Source organism: Canis lupus, chromosome 7 (genome assembly GCF_011100685.1).
Source record: "Canis lupus familiaris isolate Mischka breed German Shepherd chromosome 7, alternate assembly UU_Cfam_GSD_1.0, whole genome shotgun sequence".
Taxonomy (NCBI): Eukaryota; Metazoa; Chordata; class Mammalia; order Carnivora; family Canidae; genus Canis; species Canis lupus.
In genome coordinates, this window is record NC_049228.1 from 72,315,832 (window position 1) to 72,336,441 (window position 20,610).

The window sequence follows — 20,610 nt, forward strand, 5'->3', positions numbered from 1 at the left end:
GTAAAAATAAAAAAGTTTTTGAGAGTCCAACATTTGTGGGATCTAAGAAATGAGGAGATTGCAAACATGCACTTTCATCGTGGTTTGGCTTTTTGGCAGCACGTTTCTCTCTATTTGAGAAGATATAAAAAATTGAGTGCAATTACTATATTATTAGTAAGGTACTCAAATTACTTTTTGGTCTCCTTTAAGCCCATTGTTATTATTATTACTTCTGCTAATAGTATTATAAATGCATTCTTTTTTTTTTTTTTTTCTAAAGTAGTAATCCCAAGCAAGCAAGACTGATAATTCAAGAAATGTTCTCAGGCATGAAACTGAAAGGAAATTAAGGATACAAATGGAAGAAATTGTACAATCAAATGTGCAAGCACTGAGGTAATATTTTGTGCTCCAAACACATTGAGATGTGTGGTTATATAAGCAGAAGGATTAGCAGTTAGGTCACCAAATTAGTCTTTTGAATTTTCTTGCTCTATCAAGAATTCAATTTGCTTCCTGGCATCATTTACTATGCTGTATTAGCCATAGTACTTTATCTATCAGTATTTCCAAATTATAAGCCTCTTACCCATAAATATATCTCTATGAAAGATTTATTTAGTGGCTCTGACAATAAAACCGCAATTGATAATATCTGTTGAACTTTATGTGCAAGGGAAAGCGCTTTTGCAAAATTCTCACTTTTGTGGATTAGAAAAAAGAATAAACACATTATATATTTTTGCCTTCACTGTTTTAAGCACTAAAAAAGAGCCTGGAGGAAACAAATGTGGGGAATTCCAAAAAACAGAAGGATACTATATTTTTGTTTACTTTAATAGAATATTTATATTGAAAAGTAGATTTTCTTGGGGGGGAGCTATCTTTTAGTCAGCAGCTTGGTGAGTAAATGAATTATTAGGCTGCACTCATACAGTGTCGAACCATTATTCTGGCTGAATCTGGTTTCAGTAACCATCCCCAAATTATTGCCTGTTTAGAAATTAGAAAGCATGGTCTTTTTGGTGTATATCTCATACACATTTGCAAAAGGATAACTAGGCCTGAAATAATTTTTATTTTTGCTAAGAACATGGATGTGAGAAAAAATCCAAATGGGATGCTTAATTAACAAGGATAAATTATTTTTGATCTGATATAAATGATTTTGCAAATTGACATAGAAATACATTCAGTTACCATGTCTAAGTTCTGTAAAAATGCCCTGCACTAAGATATCCTCAAGTTTATGCTGTTTCCAACGCTCACAGCACAGGGATCAAGGCAACATTATCCAGCATGCCGGAAACACACAAACATTGCCAAATGGCAGGTTCCCCACTCAGCTTTAGCCCTTTATAACACATCTAGAGAAATGATTTCCAGGACTTGAACATTAAAATTAAATTGTTATTTTAAAGCAGTATATAACTCAGCACAAATCATTCTTGCTCATAAATATAGTTTAGTTCCAATGAGAATATGGAATAAACATCCATGTACTGATACCTCTCAGGAAAGAATTCTTGCTAGTTGAAGTCAGTTACAAATGGGGAATAATTAAATGTCTAATGGTAAAGAATAGACATTTGGAGTATTTTAATGCCCAAATCACTTCCACCTTAATTCCGAATGTTTCTACTACTGATAAAAGGAGATAGATAGACAAATAGATTGGGCTTTTGTTGTTTTTTGTTTTTTCAAAATAAACATGTCCCTCTGAAGTTGTGGGGATTCTAGGGAAAGTCAAGTATAGTTGTCTTATGAAACATATCTAGCTTGCTGAATTGTGTTGTGTCCATGTAGTTGCTCATGCTGATTCCACTGTTTGACACATCATTCCTACCTTCTTGCACCTCGCTGACATTTTCTTCATTTCTCAAGATTCATCTGCCAGGGTCCACATCATGATACTCGTGACACTTACATTATATTCAAATCATCGGTTATGCGCCTGTGTCAAGAAGATCTGCAAGATCCGGTGATCTGGAATTGTGTCTTAAAGTTTAATCCTTTCCACCCAACAAAGTGCTGCCTGACTTATGATAGGCAGTTAAAAATGTATCTTGAAAGAGAGATAGAACAATTTAACCCAAAATGAAGTATGTATTTTACTGAAAGGGCAACTCACTGCCTCAGACAAAGCTGTTTACTCCTACAAGTGAAAAGAAATTATTTCTTTTCAGTTATGTCTGAAAAACAGAGTAATAAGGCAGTTACCACATAAAACAAAGCAATGGCCAAAGACCTACACTAACGCAAAGAATTTTTTTTTTTTGCCTGCCTTGCTTCAGTTGACCTAATACACCAATTATAACTGATATTTTCATCCTTTGAAAGTATAGACATAAAGATACTCAAATTTCTCAATGTAAGACCAATTTTTTTATATCTTCCCATTTCTTTTCCATTAGCAAACAAAATTAGATGTTTAGCAATTCTTAGAATAAGTGGATTTGTGTCAGTGACACAATGTGGCACTGAATTTCTGAAATATTGAAAACTATACAAATTAATGTCCAACCATGCATTTGCTGAAAAAATATTTTCTAAGGAATAAAAGTGACTGTAATGTTTCATTTTAAGACACTTGTCTACAAACCCATGATCTCCAAACCAAATGACCACATACTCATATGTGAAACAAAAAGCTTTCATTGTGACTTCAATCTTATTTCATGTTTTTTTGTTCTTTTTTCACAGGACTCCTTTTCTTCCACCTCTGGGTCTGCTTCCTATTTTCCTCCCTTGTGATTGACAGTCAACCTTCTTGCCCTTAATGGGGCTCAGTCACAGCGTGGAGTCTGAAGCAAAGGTAAAGCCATGAAGGTTATTGAGACAGGTGCATGCTGCTTCATGATATTGCAGGTGAATTTGCATAAGCTTTTTTAGTCTTTTGACTGGCAACATCACGAGCAGGAAACACTCTGTTCTCTTAGCAATGAATCAGCCGCCCATCCTGTTTGTCATACAGGGCCATAACATAGGCTGGCATTATTGATGGGGTGGGTTGAGAGTCAGTTTAAAGTTGAATAAATATATTTTCAGGTGGTAGAAATCCTAACGTGCCCCCCAGCTCAGGGGTGAAGGCTAAATTCCCAGGAGGGCAGTCATTTATAACTCCGACTGTGTCTCATGACCATATATAGATCCACAGCCCAGTGCTTTTCTGACATCATAAAGAAATAGATGACACACATAATAAGAAACTCACTTGGTTTGGCGAGTGGCAGGCAGTGTTTGACTAAAGTTGTGAATGCAAATGGACCCCTCAATTTGTGATGACTTAATATATAAAAAACAAACAATTTGCACATCCATTTAAAGAGACTTTCTTTTTTGAAGGAAGAAAAAAAAAAAGAAACCTCAAAGATGATTTCCCTAAGAAGAGAAACAAGTCTCCAAATGCTTTTCAGAGCTAGTCATTCAAAAACTTAGTCTAAATATTCACCCAGTGATTTTTACCCGAAAAATAAAAAATAAATAGTCTGGATTTATAGAAAACAAACTCCACAAATATCAATCCTACTCTTTATTTGAACGTAAAATGTGTTTTTGTATCTTGACAAAAATGCTATTCTGACCAAATGCACATTCATCAACTTTGTTTGTTCTAATTTTATGTTGTTGGAGGGCTTTTTTTTTTTTTTAAGCTCTGTAACTCAAAAAGAAAAATTCAAAACCCCATCTTCAAAAAGAAATCAAAATGACTAAAGAGAAAACCAGTATGGAAAAAAACCTTTTGTCTAGAAATGTAAATAGACCAACAGGCCCCTGCCCCATGTAGGTCTTCACTGGAGCAATCCTCCCAGGTCGCTCCTCTAACAGAAAGGGGCCTGGACTGCAGGGCTAGCCCGGCCTTCCTGATTCAGCCAGCCTCCTGGTCGGAAAGGAATACTCATGAAATAGAGCCATGTAAGCAGTTTGTGGCCACTTTCATAACTATATAATGTTATGACAATGGGACCGTGAGGGCCCGTACCTAGCTCTCAGTAGTTCTGTGTTCTACTGGGGACATTGCAGGGGCCGAGCTTCTCATTTCTTGAGGTCCAATTTTTCTTCCTAATATATTTAAACTATATAAAGACTTCTCAATGCAGGGTAAGTTTGTCCCTAACAAGTGAGTAGTATATTTAGCCTACTAATTAATTTTCTGTATTTTGCCTTAAAAATAGCAGCTAACATTGACTGAAGGTTTATTTGTGCCAGGAGTGATTCTAAGTTCTTTGAGGATATTAGTTTATTTAGGCCTCATTTAAATAATTCATTTCATGAGTCAGATGCTCTTTATTCTCTCCACCTAATAGATGTGGAAACTCAGGTAAAGGTTATGTGACACCCCCCCCCCCCATCCAAGTCATGCTTTGTTGCCTCATACTTTAGATTTTTAAACCTGAAATTATTCCATTAATAAAAAGGAAGGTAATACAAAATGATTTTAACAGATTAATTCTATTTTAAGTAAAACTTTTTATGACACTCTCCATGGGCCAAGTCCCAAATGCTCTACACAGATAGTAATTCTTTGAATCTTTGGTCAGGTCCTGAGAGGTAGGGAATATTATTATTCCCATTGGATGGAAAAGGAAATTGAGACACAGAGAGGCTAAGTAGCTTGCCCACTGTCACCCAACTAGTTAGTACAGGGTAGAAATATGGGGCGGTGGGGGAGGATGGATGCATGTGTCAACGGCTGGAATTATTTTAGCTTTCTAGTCCTGCCACTGTTTACCTTTGAACAAATTGTCCCATCTTTCTAATTCTTAGCAACCTCATTTATAAAGGGGGGATAAATTCCACGATCTCTAAAGTCCCTCCTAATAATCCTGATTGATTTGAGCCCAATAATTCCTGCCAAGTCACATGGAGAAAAACCTTGTTCATGCCACCCTGAACACTTAAACACAGATTCCAGCTTTTAAACTGGCTGTGCCTCCTAACACTTCTCTGCAAGTCTCTTAAGTACAGTTTCTGGGAAAGGATTTAGCAGGAAGCTAAGAAGGTAGAAAATATTCTGATGGTCTCCAGAAATGCCAATTTCAGTTCTGCATCTGCCAACAGATCCAGATAATCCTCAGAACTCTGTATAAATCCTGGCTCCTGGGATCCCTGGGTGGCGCAGCAGTTTGGCGCCTGCCTTTGGTCCAGGGCGCGATCCTGGAGACCCGGGATCGAGTCCCACATCGGGCTCCCGGTGCATGGAGCCTGCTTCTCCCTCTGCCTGTGTCTCTGCCTCTCTGCCTCTCTCTCTCTCTCTGTGACTATCATAAATAAATAAAAATTTAAAAAAATAAAAAATAAAAAATAAATCCTGGCTCCTCCATTTAGCAGGTGTGTAACCTGGGCGAGCCCTCCACCATCCTGACCTCAGTATCTTTCTCTGTAAAATGGGGACTATAAGGTTACTTCACTAGAGCTGCCATGAGGGGTAATTGAGGTGATATATACATAAAGCATGTAGGACAGAACTTGGCCCACAGTAAGTAGTGAGTAGAAATCTAGCATTATTGCAGATCTCTGATCCTCTGAAAGGGAAGATTATAAATTACCACCTTCATAATCGCAGAGGATTCTTTCTGAGGTCTGATGAAAGCCTGAGCTCCTCCCAAGGCTTGAAAAACTGAGCTTAGACTTCTTTATCTTCAGGGGAAAACACAAAAAAAGATCTAGTCAAATTGCTAAATGGATAAGATAGATTTGATTTGATACTAAGCTAGTTTACCAAAGTTATTTAATTTCTGAGGATCTGAGTCCACAAGATCAATACAAACTACAAGTGTTTAATCTGTTTTATATAAGTAGGCGATCAGTATTGTTAACTCTAGTCATTTGGTTGGACTGAACTTTCTAAGACAAGGGATAAATATTATTTATAAGGGATAAATATTATTCTCTCCACCTCTCTAGTTAAATTAAGAGGTAGTGGCTTTATAATTTGCTAAATGCCTTACAGTGCATTTTCTGAGGACTGGAAACAGGATTTTAGAGCACTGGCGCCTGTTTTCCCTTTAAAACAACCCGCCAAACTCTCTCAGTGTATTACCCATTATACAAGATAATGGAGAAGAGAAACTAGGGAAATTACAAATTGAGGGGGGGGGGGAAGTATGATAAAACAATAGAGGCCAATGAAATTTAACACTATCTGGAGGTATCATTACACTTGCTTGTTGCTCTTACTAGTGGAAACTCACTTGTCCTATAGAAGAGCCAAATAAGTGAATCCACAGCTTTAGAGTGAGTTGATAAGATTAATTACAGATCCAATCTGGAAATAAATTAGGTCCTTTTAAATGGATTACAGAATGTCACACTAAAATGGTAGTTTGCAAAGTATATTCACTTTGCAAGGTTGTATGTACAAATATGATTATACCCAGGACAAAACAAATACCCTGAAATGAAGTAAAGCTTCTAGAGCTGAAGGCAATCGGAGGGACTCTATCATCCACCAGAGACCCAGAGGGATTAAGTTTTTTGCCTAAGGTTATGCAGATAGTAAGTGGATATTCCAGATTTTAGCCAGGCTTTCTTGAGCTCAACTTGAAGGGTTATTCTTCTACAGCGTGCATGCAGACAACTTATTATAACGATAATAATAATAATTACAATAACCATTTACTGAATACGCAGTCTGAGCCAGGTACTCTGCTCCCCTCTGTAGCATAACTCCTTGCCCACCCCCTCATACCTCCATGAGGTATGTCTAGTTATCCCCATTTGATAGAATGAATGACTGAGACTCAGCATTTGTGACTGTTCAAAGCTACACAGCTAGCAAATGCTGAGAGCTAGGGGCCTAGTCTCACTCCTGAATCTGCTCTCTTTCCACTGCTTCATCCATGGGGACTAACACGACCACATCGTTGACTGGTTTTCCTTTAAAATCAGTATTTGAGCCTCCTACAGTGATAGCCTCATGCCCGAATGGCCAAAAGAAAAGTAATACCACTCTTGAGATTCTCAGCCTTCACATCCAAAGGGAGAGGGCATCAGAAAGGTACATTGTTTACTGTTCTTGAAAAGTAACTAATTGACTTTTAGTAAAACCAAGTGTAAACTACCTACCAAATTATTAAAACATTACCTTTTTAGCCTACGTAGGCCATGGAGTCAAGATCATGAACTTAAAACCAAAACCAAGTAAGTAAAAAAATCCAAGAGGATGAAAAGGGGCCATTAATAAGCCTGGTGCTCTGTAGATTAATACTTTGAGGTAAACTTGGAAGTATTACGGAAAATCACTATTTATTGAATGTTTCATTCTATTTGAAAGAGAAACTCCCAAATGTTCAATACTACCTTATATTTAAAAGTTAAAAATATACTGGAAACGGGTGGAGTCATGATAACGTGGAGCATTGGAGGGAGGATAGCTACAATCATATATAGTGACATAGCAAAATATTTTAGATTTACCAGCTGACCTGTTCGATGCTGCATGTGTGTTAGAAGTATTAGTTCCAAGGCAAAATGAAGCGATATTATGTTTAACTCTTTGTTTGGAAACTTCTTTTATTAAAAAAAGATTTTTAATAACGCTATTTGCAATACAGGAGTGATAATACTCAATAAAGTATTGTGTACTTGGTAGAGTGTACTTAGGGATGTAACAATCCATCTGGATGCTGCCCCTCCCCTTCTCCATTAGATACCCTAGTAGCAAAATGTAAATACCCTTTTAAAAAATAAAGAGGCCTTTGGGCTGTTGGGAGCAGAGTAGGGGCGGGGCAAGGAAAGTGCTCTTCCCTGACACACACACTCTTGCTTCTGGCTTTGACTTCCTTCAGGAAGGTCAGTTCTCAACGAACTCAGACAAACCCTTCTATGCTCCGCAAAAGCACAGGAGAAGGAAAGCTTGTCATTCACAAGCAGCGACGGACAAAACCAGTGGCAGAGGACAGGGTTGGGTTAAAGGGGGTGGGGGCGGGGGGCAGTTGGAGTAAAGTGCAGTCACTCTCAAAAAAATATATATTATTTTGATCCTAAGAAAATTAAGAGAGTTTTATCTAATGAACTAGATTGCTGACCTTTTAATACATTTGGTTTTCATGGAACGTACAATCACCATCGGACATAAAAGACTAGTTTGCTTTTTTAAAAAATAATAATAATTGCTTGGAGTTATCTACAGGAATCTCGTGAACGCAATTCAAGGATAACATTCCGCAGCTCTTTGGGTGTTGGATGATTTCCTCGGGTACGTCCACGAGGAACCAGGGAAAGGTTAAACTCGCCGATTCAAGTGGGCGGTTCCCCAATTCTGGCTCCTTCCCGCGCTCTCGCTGCTCCTCTCCCTAAATGCCAGTGCTTTCCGGGTCTCCGTCCTCTACCGCTACGGCGCGGGAGCGGGAGATCATGAAAAGTTTCTCCTTGTTTGTAAAGTGCCTCTGCGCGGGCGGAGGGGGCTGGGCCGCGGGGCGCCCCCGGCCGGGGCCCCCCCCGGGGCTCCCCCCGGGGCTCTGCGGCGCACCCGGGGCCGCGGCGGCCTCGCAGTCTGCGCTCGGACGGGCCGCCGCTCGCGGGGCCGACTCTGCAGAGGGGCCGGCCTCCCGCGGGCCGGCGGGGCCCTTCTGGCAGCGGGGCGCGCCGGCCGACCCCGACCCCGACCCCGACCCGGACCCCGAGCTCGGCGAGGCCGGCCCGGCGGGGGGCGGGGAGCGGGAGGCAGCTCGCGCCAGAGGGCTCGGGTCCAGCTCCGCGCCGTGCGGGGCGGGGGGCGGCTCGGGGGACGGCGGCGCCCGGTAGTCCGGGAGCCCGCTGGTGCTGCGGCGCCGCACGGCCGCGTACCTGCCGGTCCTGGGCAGGCGGCCGCCCTGCCCCCTGGCGGCGCGCGCTGCCGCCGCCACCGCCACCGCCGCCGCCGCCGCCGCCGCCGCCGCCGCGCCCTCGGGCTCCCCCAGCTCTCCCGGCGCCCAGCGCGTGCCGCCCGGGCCGCCGCGGAGGTCGGTGAGGCTCAGGTCGGGCTCGCCCCGCGGGATCTCCCGAGAGCCACGTTCCCCGGGCGGCCTGTGCCAGCTGCAGCTCGCGCCCTCCCCGCCCGCGTCGGCGTCCCCGTCCGCGTCCCCGTCCGCGTCCCCGTCGCGGTCCCCGTGCAAGGGCAGGAGCGCGAAGGCGCTCAGCGAGGAGTCCACGAGGGAGCTGGCGGTGCTCTGGCGCCCCCAGCTCTCGGGTGGGCTGCAGGGCGCCGGGCTGCCGCCCCTGCTGGCGGGCGCGGCGGCGGTGGCGGCGGCGGCGGCGGCGGCGGCGGCGGCGGCGGCGGCGGCGGCGGCCCGGCGACGGCCGGCCGCGCCCGAGCGCTCGCGGTAGATGCTGTACACCGCCTCCGCCAGGCTCGGGGGCTCCCGCGGGCAGCGCGGGGACGAGGCCAGGTCGGGCGGGGACGCGGCGCCCTTGGCCCCGCCGCCGCCGCCGCCGCCCACCGGGCCCGGGGGGGGCCACGAGCCCCGGGCCAGCACCGCCGCCGCCCCGAAGGCGTCCCCCGCGCAGCCGCCGCCGCCGCCGCCGCCGCCGCCGCCGCCGCCGCCGCCGCCCCCGGGCTTCAGCTCCAGGCCCCGCGACTGCACGTAGCTGAGGAAGCCGTTGAGCGGCGGGGCTCCGGGGGGCGCCGCGGCGGGGGCGGGGGCGGGGGCGGGGGCCGAGGCGGCGGCGGCGGCGGCGGCGGCGGCCAGGTCCTTGGCGCGGAGGCTGTGCACGTCGATGACGGTGGAGTAGAGGTCCCGCAGGTTGATGATCTTGGTCTTCCTGTCCCGGTTCTCGTGGAGCACCGCGTTGGCGCAGATGAAGAGGAAGATGCCGATGCCCATGATGAGGGGCCCGAAGACCTTGAGCTTGTCGGAGTGCAGGTACCCCGAGAAGAGGCGGAAGAAGAGACCCGCAGACGGGGACGAGGCCGCAGGGGCGGCGGACCGCGCGGGCGGCGTGCTTCGGGGCGCGCCCGCCGCACTGGAGTTGGCGCCCCCCCGAGCCCCCAGGGGGCTCCTGGACCGGTTTCGGCTGCCACCGCTGCTGCTGCTGCTGTTGGCCACGGTGGGGACGCGGTGGCCGCTGGCGGCGGGCGGCAGCTGCTTAGCCCCGTCCCTGCCGGTCCCGTTGGCCTTGGGCCAGTAGCCCACCACGGCCATGGCTATGCCCACCAGCAGCACCAGGATCCCGCAGAGGGCGATGAGCCCCGAGATGGAGCACAGCTTTAGCTTGCCTTTCACCACCACCACGTCGTTCTTGCGCCTTCTCTTGGCTTTCCGCTTGCGCTTGGGGACCTGGCCTGGGGGGCGGAGGGGATCCTGCTTTCTGGCGGAAATCCTCAGGAGGCCGCCGGTGGCGATCATGGTGAGCCGGGGCCGCGCGGGGCTAGTCTCCGGGGCGGAGGCTTGCGTAGTGGGGGCGCCAGCTGCCCACTAGCTGCTCCGCCACCTCCTCCTGCTGCAAAGCAGAGGAAGACAGTCAGAGGGTAGAGGCTCGGCTGCAGCAACATCCCACGCTCTGCAACCGTCCCGCTCCCAGGTCCCACCACAGGGGTACCCCCCACTCCAGGGCCACCCACTCAGTGGGGTGCCGGATGTAGAGACCAGGGGGTGGGGTGGCTGGATTAGGGCCGAGAAACGCTGTTGCAGTCATTGATAGGAGGTGATAAAACAATCTCAGAGAACGCCTTCTTTTCTTCCCCACCCCCCTCATCCCACACACCCTGTAGGTGATATTCCAGCGTCTCTGGTCTCAACCCCCCCCTCCCCCCCCAACGCTGGCAGCTGAGGAAGTGCTGAAGAAGTGCTGACCATTAGTAGAAACCAAATGTGGGGACTCAGAGCGGTGGTTGAGGACTTCCCTGGCAAAAGCCTCTCCCTTTGTCCTGTGGGAATCAGAAGCTTGCCACGGGAGCTGTACAGGAGGCTCAAGGCTCTCAGCAGAGGAATTTGTTAATGTTTAGCCCAAAGTCACTAAAACAGTCACAAAAGTTATTATTTTATAAAGACAAAGGCAATTTTCATCACTGGATGAAAATTAAAGGTCACATACTGGCAGGCAGACGACTTATTTACTGCAGATAATAAAGAGTTCATTTTGGGGACAACACTAGAACGACGTCACTCTTCTGACAATAAATCCCTCCACAAAGTTGTTTCCCACCGCTTGCTGTTTCTACAGCTACAGGCAAGCAGCCTTTTCCTCATCTCTTTTTTTTTTTTTTTTTTGAAACATCTGGACAGCTTCTTGGGGTGGAATATTTAGTTTTAGGTAACTGGTTATGTAACTGAGCTCTTCCTTCTGGCCTCCTCTCCTCCCCCAGAGGAACTCCCTTAAAGGTATCATGTGCTAAATCTCATCAGAGACTTTGAGAAGTCCCTTAGAATCTCTAAGATCTTTTTTTTTTTTCTCCTGTGGGAAAATTACAATCTTAAAAAGAAAAAAAAAAAAAAACCAACAGCCACTCTCCCATAATAGCTTTCTGACCCCTTTTTAATGTGCCAACAGCACTCTTCAGAATCCTAATATTCAAATAAGTAGGTAATTAACTAGGTATAGCAGTCTACATAATAATGATGATTTGTTGAATGACATCCCCACAAGTGAGAGCTTGTTTTTTCTTCATCTTTCTCTCATGAGGTCATTTTTAGGAAGGTAGGGTGGCAACAATCAATGGACTATCCTATAGGAAGTTTAGTCGTTTATAATACAGCCCGGGTAGGTAAATGCACAGATGTATCTTTGTGGATATCTGTGAGCTTCTAAAAATCTCAATCCTGCTGGATCCCCAGAGTAAAACATTTTCTGTTCCATTGGTTGTGTTCCCTCCTATAACAGAGATGCTAAAATTGAGGCATTGTATGAATTTGAAAGGCTCTGATATCACTCACAAGCCTTTTGGTATTTTATCCTTTATGAAATAATTCATGTTTTAGAATAAATTACCCTTTGAAAATGTGGGATTACTTAGGAAGAATTTTGCTTTTAATTGGTGCCTGGGTAAAGAGCTTTGGCCCTTGATCCCTCCATTATGTCAATCTAGGCAGAATCTTTTCTCCACTGGTGGAAAAGCAAACGGTAATCAGCTCTTTACAATGTTTGCAAACCAATGTCTCCTTGGAACTTGGTTGCAGAGAAGAGAAATACTAGGTAGTTTTGGGAGGGGTTGGTAGAGAGAATACATCTATACGCCTTTAAAATTTTGTTTTAAGTAGAGGCTGCACCAGTAAGTACAGATTGTAAAAAAAAAAAAAAAAAAAAAGAGTAGCTACTGTTCATCTGTCACCCCCCAAAATAAGCACATTTATTGTGTAGTTGTAACATAGAGACTGCTGTTTTAAGTGATCCCTAGACTACAGCATCTTTAATGCAATAATCTGGAGATCTGCGGTTATTTTGAGGATTTAAGAGCCAGACATTTTAGAAACAAAGCTAGGCTCAGTTGGCAGGGTGGCTCTCCCAGAGGTTAGGGAAGGGCTAGCATTTGGCTGGGCATTGATCAGGTGCAGCAGGAGGCTGAGCATATTTGAGGAGGAGGATACCCACTTGTATTTCTCTTCGATAAGGCAGCTTTGGCTCCGGGTAGCAAGACTGTAAGGAGAATTGGAATGGGTTTCAACAATCGTTTATAGATCTTTAAAATTAGTTTAATAGCTAGTAATTAACTCCCTACTTTATCATTCCTTCAGCTCCGCTGGAGGCTGAACTCCTTCATAATGTATTGCCATCTGACCTGAAATACTGACAGCTGTCAGATGGCCGGGAAGACCCACCTTTGGAGGCTTTTCTTCGTACATAATGAAGGGAGGCAAACTTAGCAGTCGAGGTTGGCTGCCCTCGCAATTTACTGCCTGGTGCTGGTCTTTCCGTGGTTAAGGGATGGAGGATGGGGCGGGGGGGGGGGGAGCAAAGGAGGGATGTCTAAAAATACAACCGCTTCCAAGAGAGACATTCAAGTTCTCGGCTCATGATGGATTCAGCCCCACTCTGCGTCTGAGGCTCCCCCCGCCTGTGGGCTGGGAGCGCCCCGGCCAGCCCGGGACTCGGTCCAGGTCCTGGCCCCCCGCGAGCCCCCGGCCCTGCTATCTGGTCTGCTTATTTATGTTGGAGTCACATGAGTGCAGCAGCCGGAGTCCGCCTCTGGAGAGAGAGCACAGGCAGGAGCGGAGTGCGGGCGATCCCGAGCTCGCTTCCTGCGGGCAGCGCGGCCGGTGCAGCCCGCCCGGGATGGGGACGGGGACGGGGACGGGGACGGGGACGCCCCGCGCAGCGCGGCCGCGCAGACCCGAGCCCCGGGCGCAGGGTGGGCAGGGCGGGCTCGGGGGCCGAGGGCTCACCGAATCGCTCAAAATGGCAGCACCGCGAGCCAGCGGTATCGCTCACTTACCCGGGAAGGCTGGGGCAGCTCGCGGCCGGCGCTCGGGCGCTCGGGCGACACAAAGGAACCATGGAGAAACTTTTCTCAGCCCGGGCCGACGGCGGGGCGCAGGGAGCGCGCCTCGGGGCCTCCGGCCGAACGCGGCTCAGCAGCCCGGCGGGGGCAGGCGGCCGCCCCGGGTGCGCGGGCCCCTCCGCTGCCGAGGCGGGAGCCATTTCCAAGAGTTTCCAAGAAGTGTCAGGTCCTCCGCAGCCCGCATCCTGCCCGGGAGCCGTCCCCGCCGCCGCCGCTCCCCCTGCGCCTCCCCGCGAGCCCAGCCGCGGCGCTCCCGGGCCGCCCCAGCGCCTCTTCTGTGCGGCTGCGGCGCGCCGGGCTCCGCCGGGTGGAGTTGAGCCCGCGGCGGCGGCGGGGAGCGGCGGGGACGGCGGCGGGGACGGCGGCGGGGACGGCGGGGACGGCGGCGGCGGCGGCGGCTCGGGGCGGCCGGACTCGCGGCGGTTGCTAAGAGACCGGAGCCATGACACAGGGAAATTGCGGCAGGATGGCAGTCGGTACCCGGCCCGACTGGGCGGCTCGGGGCGCCCCCTCCCCCGCCCCGCCCCGCCCCGCCCCCGCCGCCGTCCCCCCGCCCCCGCCCCCGCCGCCCCCGCCGCCCGGCCTTCGGGGGAGCCGCCGCGCGAGCACCCGGAGGCGCGGGAGAGGCGGGAGGGGCGGGGCGGGGGGCGCGGGGCGCGCGGCCCCTCGGCCTCCCCCGCCCCCGGGCGCCCCGGGACCGCCGCCCGCCGCCCGCCGCCCCGCCCGCCTCGGCCGGGAGCTGTGTTCCTCTCCCTCCAACTACCTGTCTGCGCCCCGGGCGGGGCCGTGCCTCCCGGAGGGTCTCCCGCCGGCGTCCGAGGGGCGCTCGGGGCCCCGGGCCTCGCGCCCTCCTCTGCTCGCCCTGCCCTCCGCTCTCGGGCACGACCCGGCCGGGGCTGCTTCCCCCTCCCGCTCGGGAGTTGGCGGCGGGGACGCACAGCCAGCGCAGTAAGTTGTCCCCCAGCGAACTCGGGCGGGCGGAGCGGAGCCGCCCCCCCCCCCCCCCCCGGGCTGGGTGCCCCGCGGGCCCGGGCAGATGCCCCCGCGCCCCAGCCGAGCCCGGCGCTGGGACCGGCCCCCTCGGGAGGGACCGCGGGGCTTAGATCGGCGCGGCTCGGCTCGGCTCGGCTCGGCTCGGGGTGCTTCCCGGGCCGCCCCTCCTGCCCCCACCCCGTGCGGTGACCAGCGAGCATTAAAAAGGAAAAACTCCACTTCTCGGGGAATGGGGTTAGGACGGAGGTGGGGGGTAGGGAGGATACCCAAACTCCCTACGTCATCTTAAAAATGAGAGAGGGAGAGAGGGAGAGATCCTGTTTCCTAGCTCGGCTCTGTCCTCTCGACTGCAAAGTGAAAACGACAGGAGTATTGAAAAAGTAAGGAAGATTGTGATTATCTGTCCAAGTGGGGCAACCAGGATTCGGAGAGAAAGCAAGAGAAGAGCAGGCAACAAAGAGTGCTGTCCGAACTTTGGGGTCCAGACAGAAAGCTGGGGGTGGTGGTGGGTGTGGGTGTGGGTGTGGGTGTGCCGTGGGTGTGCATGTTATACATGCTGAGTTTTGCTGTTCAGGGATCCACAGAACCCACACAGGAGGGCTTTGCCGGCCACAGTTCCACTTACAAATTTGTTCCTCCTTAATGTACACAGCCTTCGCTTGTGTTTAAAGCACAGGCACCTGCTTTTCAAAAAGAACAATAAGGACACAAACATTTACAGGTTCAGTGATATGTGGACCTTCTAATAGGAAGGGTGGGGTGGAGATGTTTGGGGAGGTGGAAGGGGATGGAGGAGAGACGTTTCCTGAAAGGAAACGCTGCACCTGCCTGTTGGAAAGGATGACCTCTGTCACCCTTTCCAAGCAAATAATGAATCTGGGTGATGATCAGGGTGTTCAGAACCCACCTCTTTCCACCTCTCTGTTCCTGCTCAGATTTCACTAGAAAACAAGCCATGTAAAGGGAAAGTTTCAAATTACACATTGGAGTCTTTTCTTTTAGAGAAATCATTGCAAAGGAGAAATAACTAGGTCTGGCTGTCATCTGTAAAAGGCTTTTTGTTTGTTTGTTTGTTTGTTTGTTGTTTGTTTTTTGCCCCCAAGCTTCCAGATTCCTTGAATCTCAAAAATAATCTGGTATTTTGTGCAAAGACAGGATCTGAGATCTCATTTCATTACACAGCTGGCTGCCAGGGGCCGTGGATGGCAGCTCCTCTCCTCTGTGGGCCTCTGTTTGCCAAGCTGTATTAAGAGAATAATATCGCAGAACTTCATTAGGATTTTAGAGGGATTAAGTCATTAGCAGTTTCTAATTTCCGTATAAATTATAGTCATCATTTGCACATTTAAAACTCACTTAAGGGATCTGAAGAAGAAAGGAATCCTTTTCTAGACAAATAGGCCTTGGACATAGCCAGTTTTTCTTATGGTGATGACCGCAATAAGATTTATGGTTTATTACTTAGAGGCTTCCTTCCAAACTGAGCTCTTTGGAACTCCGAACTGTTCTACTTAACCTGAGTGTTACTACCCTCAGTAATTTTGTTTTTAGGTCAGGGTATCAGAGGAAATCAGACAGATCCCATCTGTTTCCAGCGGAGTCCTTTATTGTCTCTGTAATAGTATAGTATCAACATACATTCCTAGGGATTTCTGAGTTGTGTGGAGTTATCTTATTTGGCCCCCCTGGAATTATTTTCCTTCTGAGTTTACCAGCCATTTCAGTTGAGATGATTTCTGGGATTGTGGGATACTTCCTGTCACCCTGCTAAGGACTAAAGGGCTAAGACCAGCTAATCGTGATGATTCATTAGTGTCTCAAGAACTCGGAGCGCAGGACAACATACTGTAGCAGGAGAGCAATGAAGGCCTTGGGGGGAAAAGATGAGCTTCCTTTAGTTGGACTAAACTGACCTGAAACCTTTCATTTGCTCTTTCTTAAAAACAATCCTTATGTAATTTTTTTCAGTTTCATAATTTATTCACAACCCATTTGCTTCCTCTGATCTTTTCATCAACCTGGCCTGGCTCCCCAGCCTGGGCTCCCAGCACTGCTCCAGAGGAGCCGGTGGCAGGCCATGGGTCCACCCAGGCCCCTTTTGGTCTCCAGGAGCGGGCAGGAGGAAGAGCTTGGCTTATTTCAACAGCTCAGTGATGCCAACCTCTCCACACACCCTGCCATCACCGATTGCTCAGGCCGCAGACACAGAGGCAGTTTCGTTCAGTGGGATCTGGAACCAGTCTGTATCCTCCATGAACGAGCTGCTTTATTTAAGTAAGTAAATGACTTAATCTTGCCGGCCTCAGTTTCCTCATCTGCAATGGGGACAGCGACACTAATTCCTAGCATTATGGTGAGGATTAAACCAATGAAGTTTTTATAAATTAATGCCCTCCACGTGGTAAACATGAAATTTAGCTTTCAACCTTGCCAGTCCCCCCTCCCAGCTTGTTTTCCTCACTCTCCCATTCTATTCCTATTCATCAGGAGCCACATGGGACCGCATCTGCACTTAATCTCTCTGGAATGGGTTATGGAATCAGCTGCTGTGATTGAACTCTGCTGCCTGTCCACATGGCGGAGGCCCAGGGCCACTCACCAAAGGCAAAACACTCTTTCCATTGCTGCTTCTCTCTCTGTGCCCTTAGCCGGGACCCTTTTACTTCACTCTGCTGGGGAACCCCATTTTCCAACTCATGTCACTCTACAGCCAAATTCCTCGTCTGTGAAGACACAACCAAGAAAACATTCTTTAGCCTGAAGCTTTGAGGATATCACAGAAGGGACCCTCAGGCCTTCTTTCTGGCATCTTGAACACGGTGGAAGGAACCTGTTACCGCAGAGTCGAGCACAAGATGTAAAACTTCTGTTTCCTCATGGCTTTGTCCCCTGCCAGGAAGAAGCAACATGATGAGCAAAAGCAGGACAAAAGAAAGCAAGAAACTAAGCAATAGGTTTAGCAAATAAAAATATTGCATGGGACATAAACCTAAAAACGCTTTGTTGTTTATCTGAAATTTTGATGTAACTGGGCCTCCTGTCTTTTTTTTTTTTTTTTTTTGATTTTGATTTATTTATTCATGAGAGAGAGAGAGAGGCAGAGGGAGAAGCAGGCTCCATGCAGGGAGCCCAACGTGGGACTTGATCCGGGGTCTCCAGGATCAGGCCCTGGGCTGAAGGTGGCGCTAAACCACTGAGCCACCCGGGCTGTCCTCCTGTCTTTTATCCACAACTCCACCACAGCATATCCTTGGTAGCCTCACAGATGTTTTCGTGGCACATGTAAAGGATGAAAGAGCCTGTGAGAAAATGTGAACTGTAACAGTACATTAAAGCCTCATTTGATTTCTTTGGGAAACAAGATAGGCAGAAAAACACTGAGCAGAGCCTGGATAGAGCAGGAACATTTGGAAGCACAAGGACAGCATGTCCACAGACAGGCAGCACTTGGCCTTGGGTTTCCTCACGGTGAGAGGTTCCACGGTTTGTGTTTCTAGTCCTTGCCCATGGAGCCCTGCCCTGCCCAAGGGACGGGTGCTGGCCTCTGCCTCCACTCCCCCCAAGTCCCACAGACGAACCTCTGAGATGCAGAACTCAGCATCCCTTTCCAGAACTTCAGTTTGGAAACAGGGTAAACTCATGCTAGTGTCAAGGTCACGATCAGGCCCATTTCTTGTGTTTCTCAAAGGTGTCAAAGAGTTCAAGCCCAAAAGCTTTCACTACAGAGGAAAGGAGATGATGAAAAGTCTGCAGAGCATTCTGTAGAACACATCAGGTGGGGCCTTCCCTCCATCCTAGATAAATGGCATGTGGTAATATCAAGCAGCCTGCACTCTGCCTTCAGCCTCATTTCTTCTGAACATTACAAATCACCAGGCTCTCGATTAGAGAAAACTGGGGTTGTTTTCTCTTATAAATGGGTTCATTTTTGTACATTCAGTTTTCCCCTGCAACCAGCATCTTCTGCCATTTTCCATGTATACTATCAAAGCTAGATTGTGTGTCTTATAAAATAATTGAGGTCTGAGATGAGAAACCGGGGTGTGTTGGCAGGCCTGCGAGCAGATCAAAGCTGAGTGTGGAAAGGGCTTTGCAGAGGGGGCTCCATCAGTGGAAGAGCCGAGGACCGTCGACAGCTAAATTTGCCCCACACTCCCCGAACATATTCTAAATGTCCACACTCAGATCGTTCCTGTTATTTCTTATCATCTACAGGCACTATGGAGAGACAGACTTGTCCTACTGAGAACTAATAGGAGCTCACATGTCTGATCTCCTTTCAGAATTAATTTTGATGTGAGCTGCTGCGAGTCCCCAGCAGGAAAGAAGAAACACAGACAAGGAAGTGGTTTTAAAAAATAAAGAAACGTCAGAGTCCAAGATTGGTGCTCGGGTAACAGGTCTCTGAGTCATCCACAAAGCATTTTCTGAAACACCTCTTACGTGTCCAGCTCTTAGATTCTTGGTTTATTCACTTAGCGAGTATTTCTTGAGCACCTACTATGCTTATTATTACATTGAGGGCTGAAGGCTGAAGAAAAAGCTGACTATTTGGAAGTATTCTTGTGGAAAGAAAAAAATGAACGGACTGGGCCTTCTTACTAGCCTATAATTCATTTAGATTTCATCCAAAAGTCATCAGTGACCGATGCCAGGCAAGAGAGTAAATCTCAATGCTAGAGAAGACTTTAGAGAAAAATGATCACTGGAGACCGGAGATCACTGGAGACTGGAGATCACTGGAGAGAGAGGGGGAAAAAAGCGAGTTAAAGAATATCTCATGCGGGCAGCCCCAGTGGCGCAGCGGTTTGGCGCCGCCTGCAGCCTGAGGTGTGATCCTGGAGACCCGGGATCGAGTCCCACATCGGGCTCCCTGCATGGAGCCTGCTTCTCCCTCTGTGTCTCTGCCCCTCTCTCTCTGTGTCTATGAATAAATAAATAAAATCTTAAGAAAAAAAAAAAAATAAAGAATATCTCATGGATGTAGATCCCACCTTGGACCTGGAAAAGTTTTAGATAAGTGGCTAAGTGGAGTGAAGGTACGGGGTTGGGCAGGTGAACAGTAATGGACCTGACCTCTCTGACAGGTGTAGCGCGCCTGGGGAGCAGGGGCCAAGAATGCCATCGGTGGACCTGCAAGATGCTTAGAACAGGAAGGGGCCTTCGGGTACTCTGGACCGTTGCTCCTCAATGTGTGGTCCGTGGACCAGCAGCATCAGCATCACCTGGAAGCTTGCTAGAAATGTGCAAAATGTGAGGCTCCATTCCAAACTTGCTGAATCTGCATCTTAACAAGATGCCCAGATAGGTGTGCATGTCAAACTTTGTGAAGCCCTGATGTAGTCCAGACCTCCCACTTTAGGAATGAGAGACTAGAATTTACCCAGTTTCCATCTTTGCGTGCATGTGTACATCCATGTGTGACGCAGAATTTGCTTTTAACTGTTAGTTTCAATAACGAACCTGGAGGTGTGTAACATCTGTAGCCAAATATGCAATTCTTGCAGAGGGCAGCCAGCATGGTTTTTAGCTCAAATAGAAGGAAGTTAAAACTTGGTGACTTTGCAGATTTATGCATCTATTGAAAAAACTAGTTTGGTGGATTTGAGTACTGATTTCAGCTTTCTAAAAGATTAAATTAGGGCAGCCCGGGTGGCTCAGCGGTTTAGCACCGCCTTCAGCCCAGGGCTTGATCCTGGAGACCCGGGATTGAGTCCCACGTCAGGCTCCCTGCATGGAGCCTGCTTCTCCCTCTGCCTGTGTCTCTGCCTCTCTCTCTCTCTCTCTCTCTCTGTATCTCTCATGAATAAATAAAATAAAATCTTAAAAAAAGTAAAAGATTAAATTACTCTGTTCTTGGATTACCCTTTGGATTAAGATCACTTATATCCAAGTAACTTGCCCTCTTCTACCCATGTGATATTGAGCAGGTTACTTAAGTGTCTGGGTGTAGTTGTATTATCAGTAAAGGATGATTTATGACTTCTCTCTTATAAGGTTGTGAGGAAGAAATGAGGTCATCAGTGGCATCTTGGAGGAGTAGTTGTGGGTAAGAAGTGCTCTGGTCCCCCATTACCTCTGCCACCCCCAAAAGTACCCCTGAATGAAAATATAGGGGCAAAAACTGAGTACTTGCTATGTTGGTGTTCCCTATCACACCATATCACTGTCCCTAAGCATGTTCTGTACAGAAAATTTGGAGCTGCCAACATAGGTGT

The 20,610-nt window shown here is 48.3% G+C and overlaps 1 protein-coding gene across 1 annotated transcript; it reads right to left on the reverse strand.

Annotated features, from left to right (window-relative positions):
* Positions 1-226: 226 nt before the first annotated feature.
* On the reverse strand, positions 227-13,625 carry TMEM200C (transmembrane protein 200C). The gene is made up of 3 exons (XM_038541817.1): positions 13,334-13,625; positions 10,758-12,537; positions 227-10,404 (listed from the first exon to the last, which is right to left on the reverse strand). Exon 3 carries the CDS (start codon positions 10,308-10,310, stop codon positions 8,280-8,282), a length of 2,031 nt encoding a protein of 676 aa, XP_038397745.1. The 5' UTR covers positions 10,311-10,404; positions 10,758-12,537; positions 13,334-13,625; the 3' UTR covers positions 227-8,279.
* Positions 13,626-20,610: the final 6,985 nt, after the last annotated feature.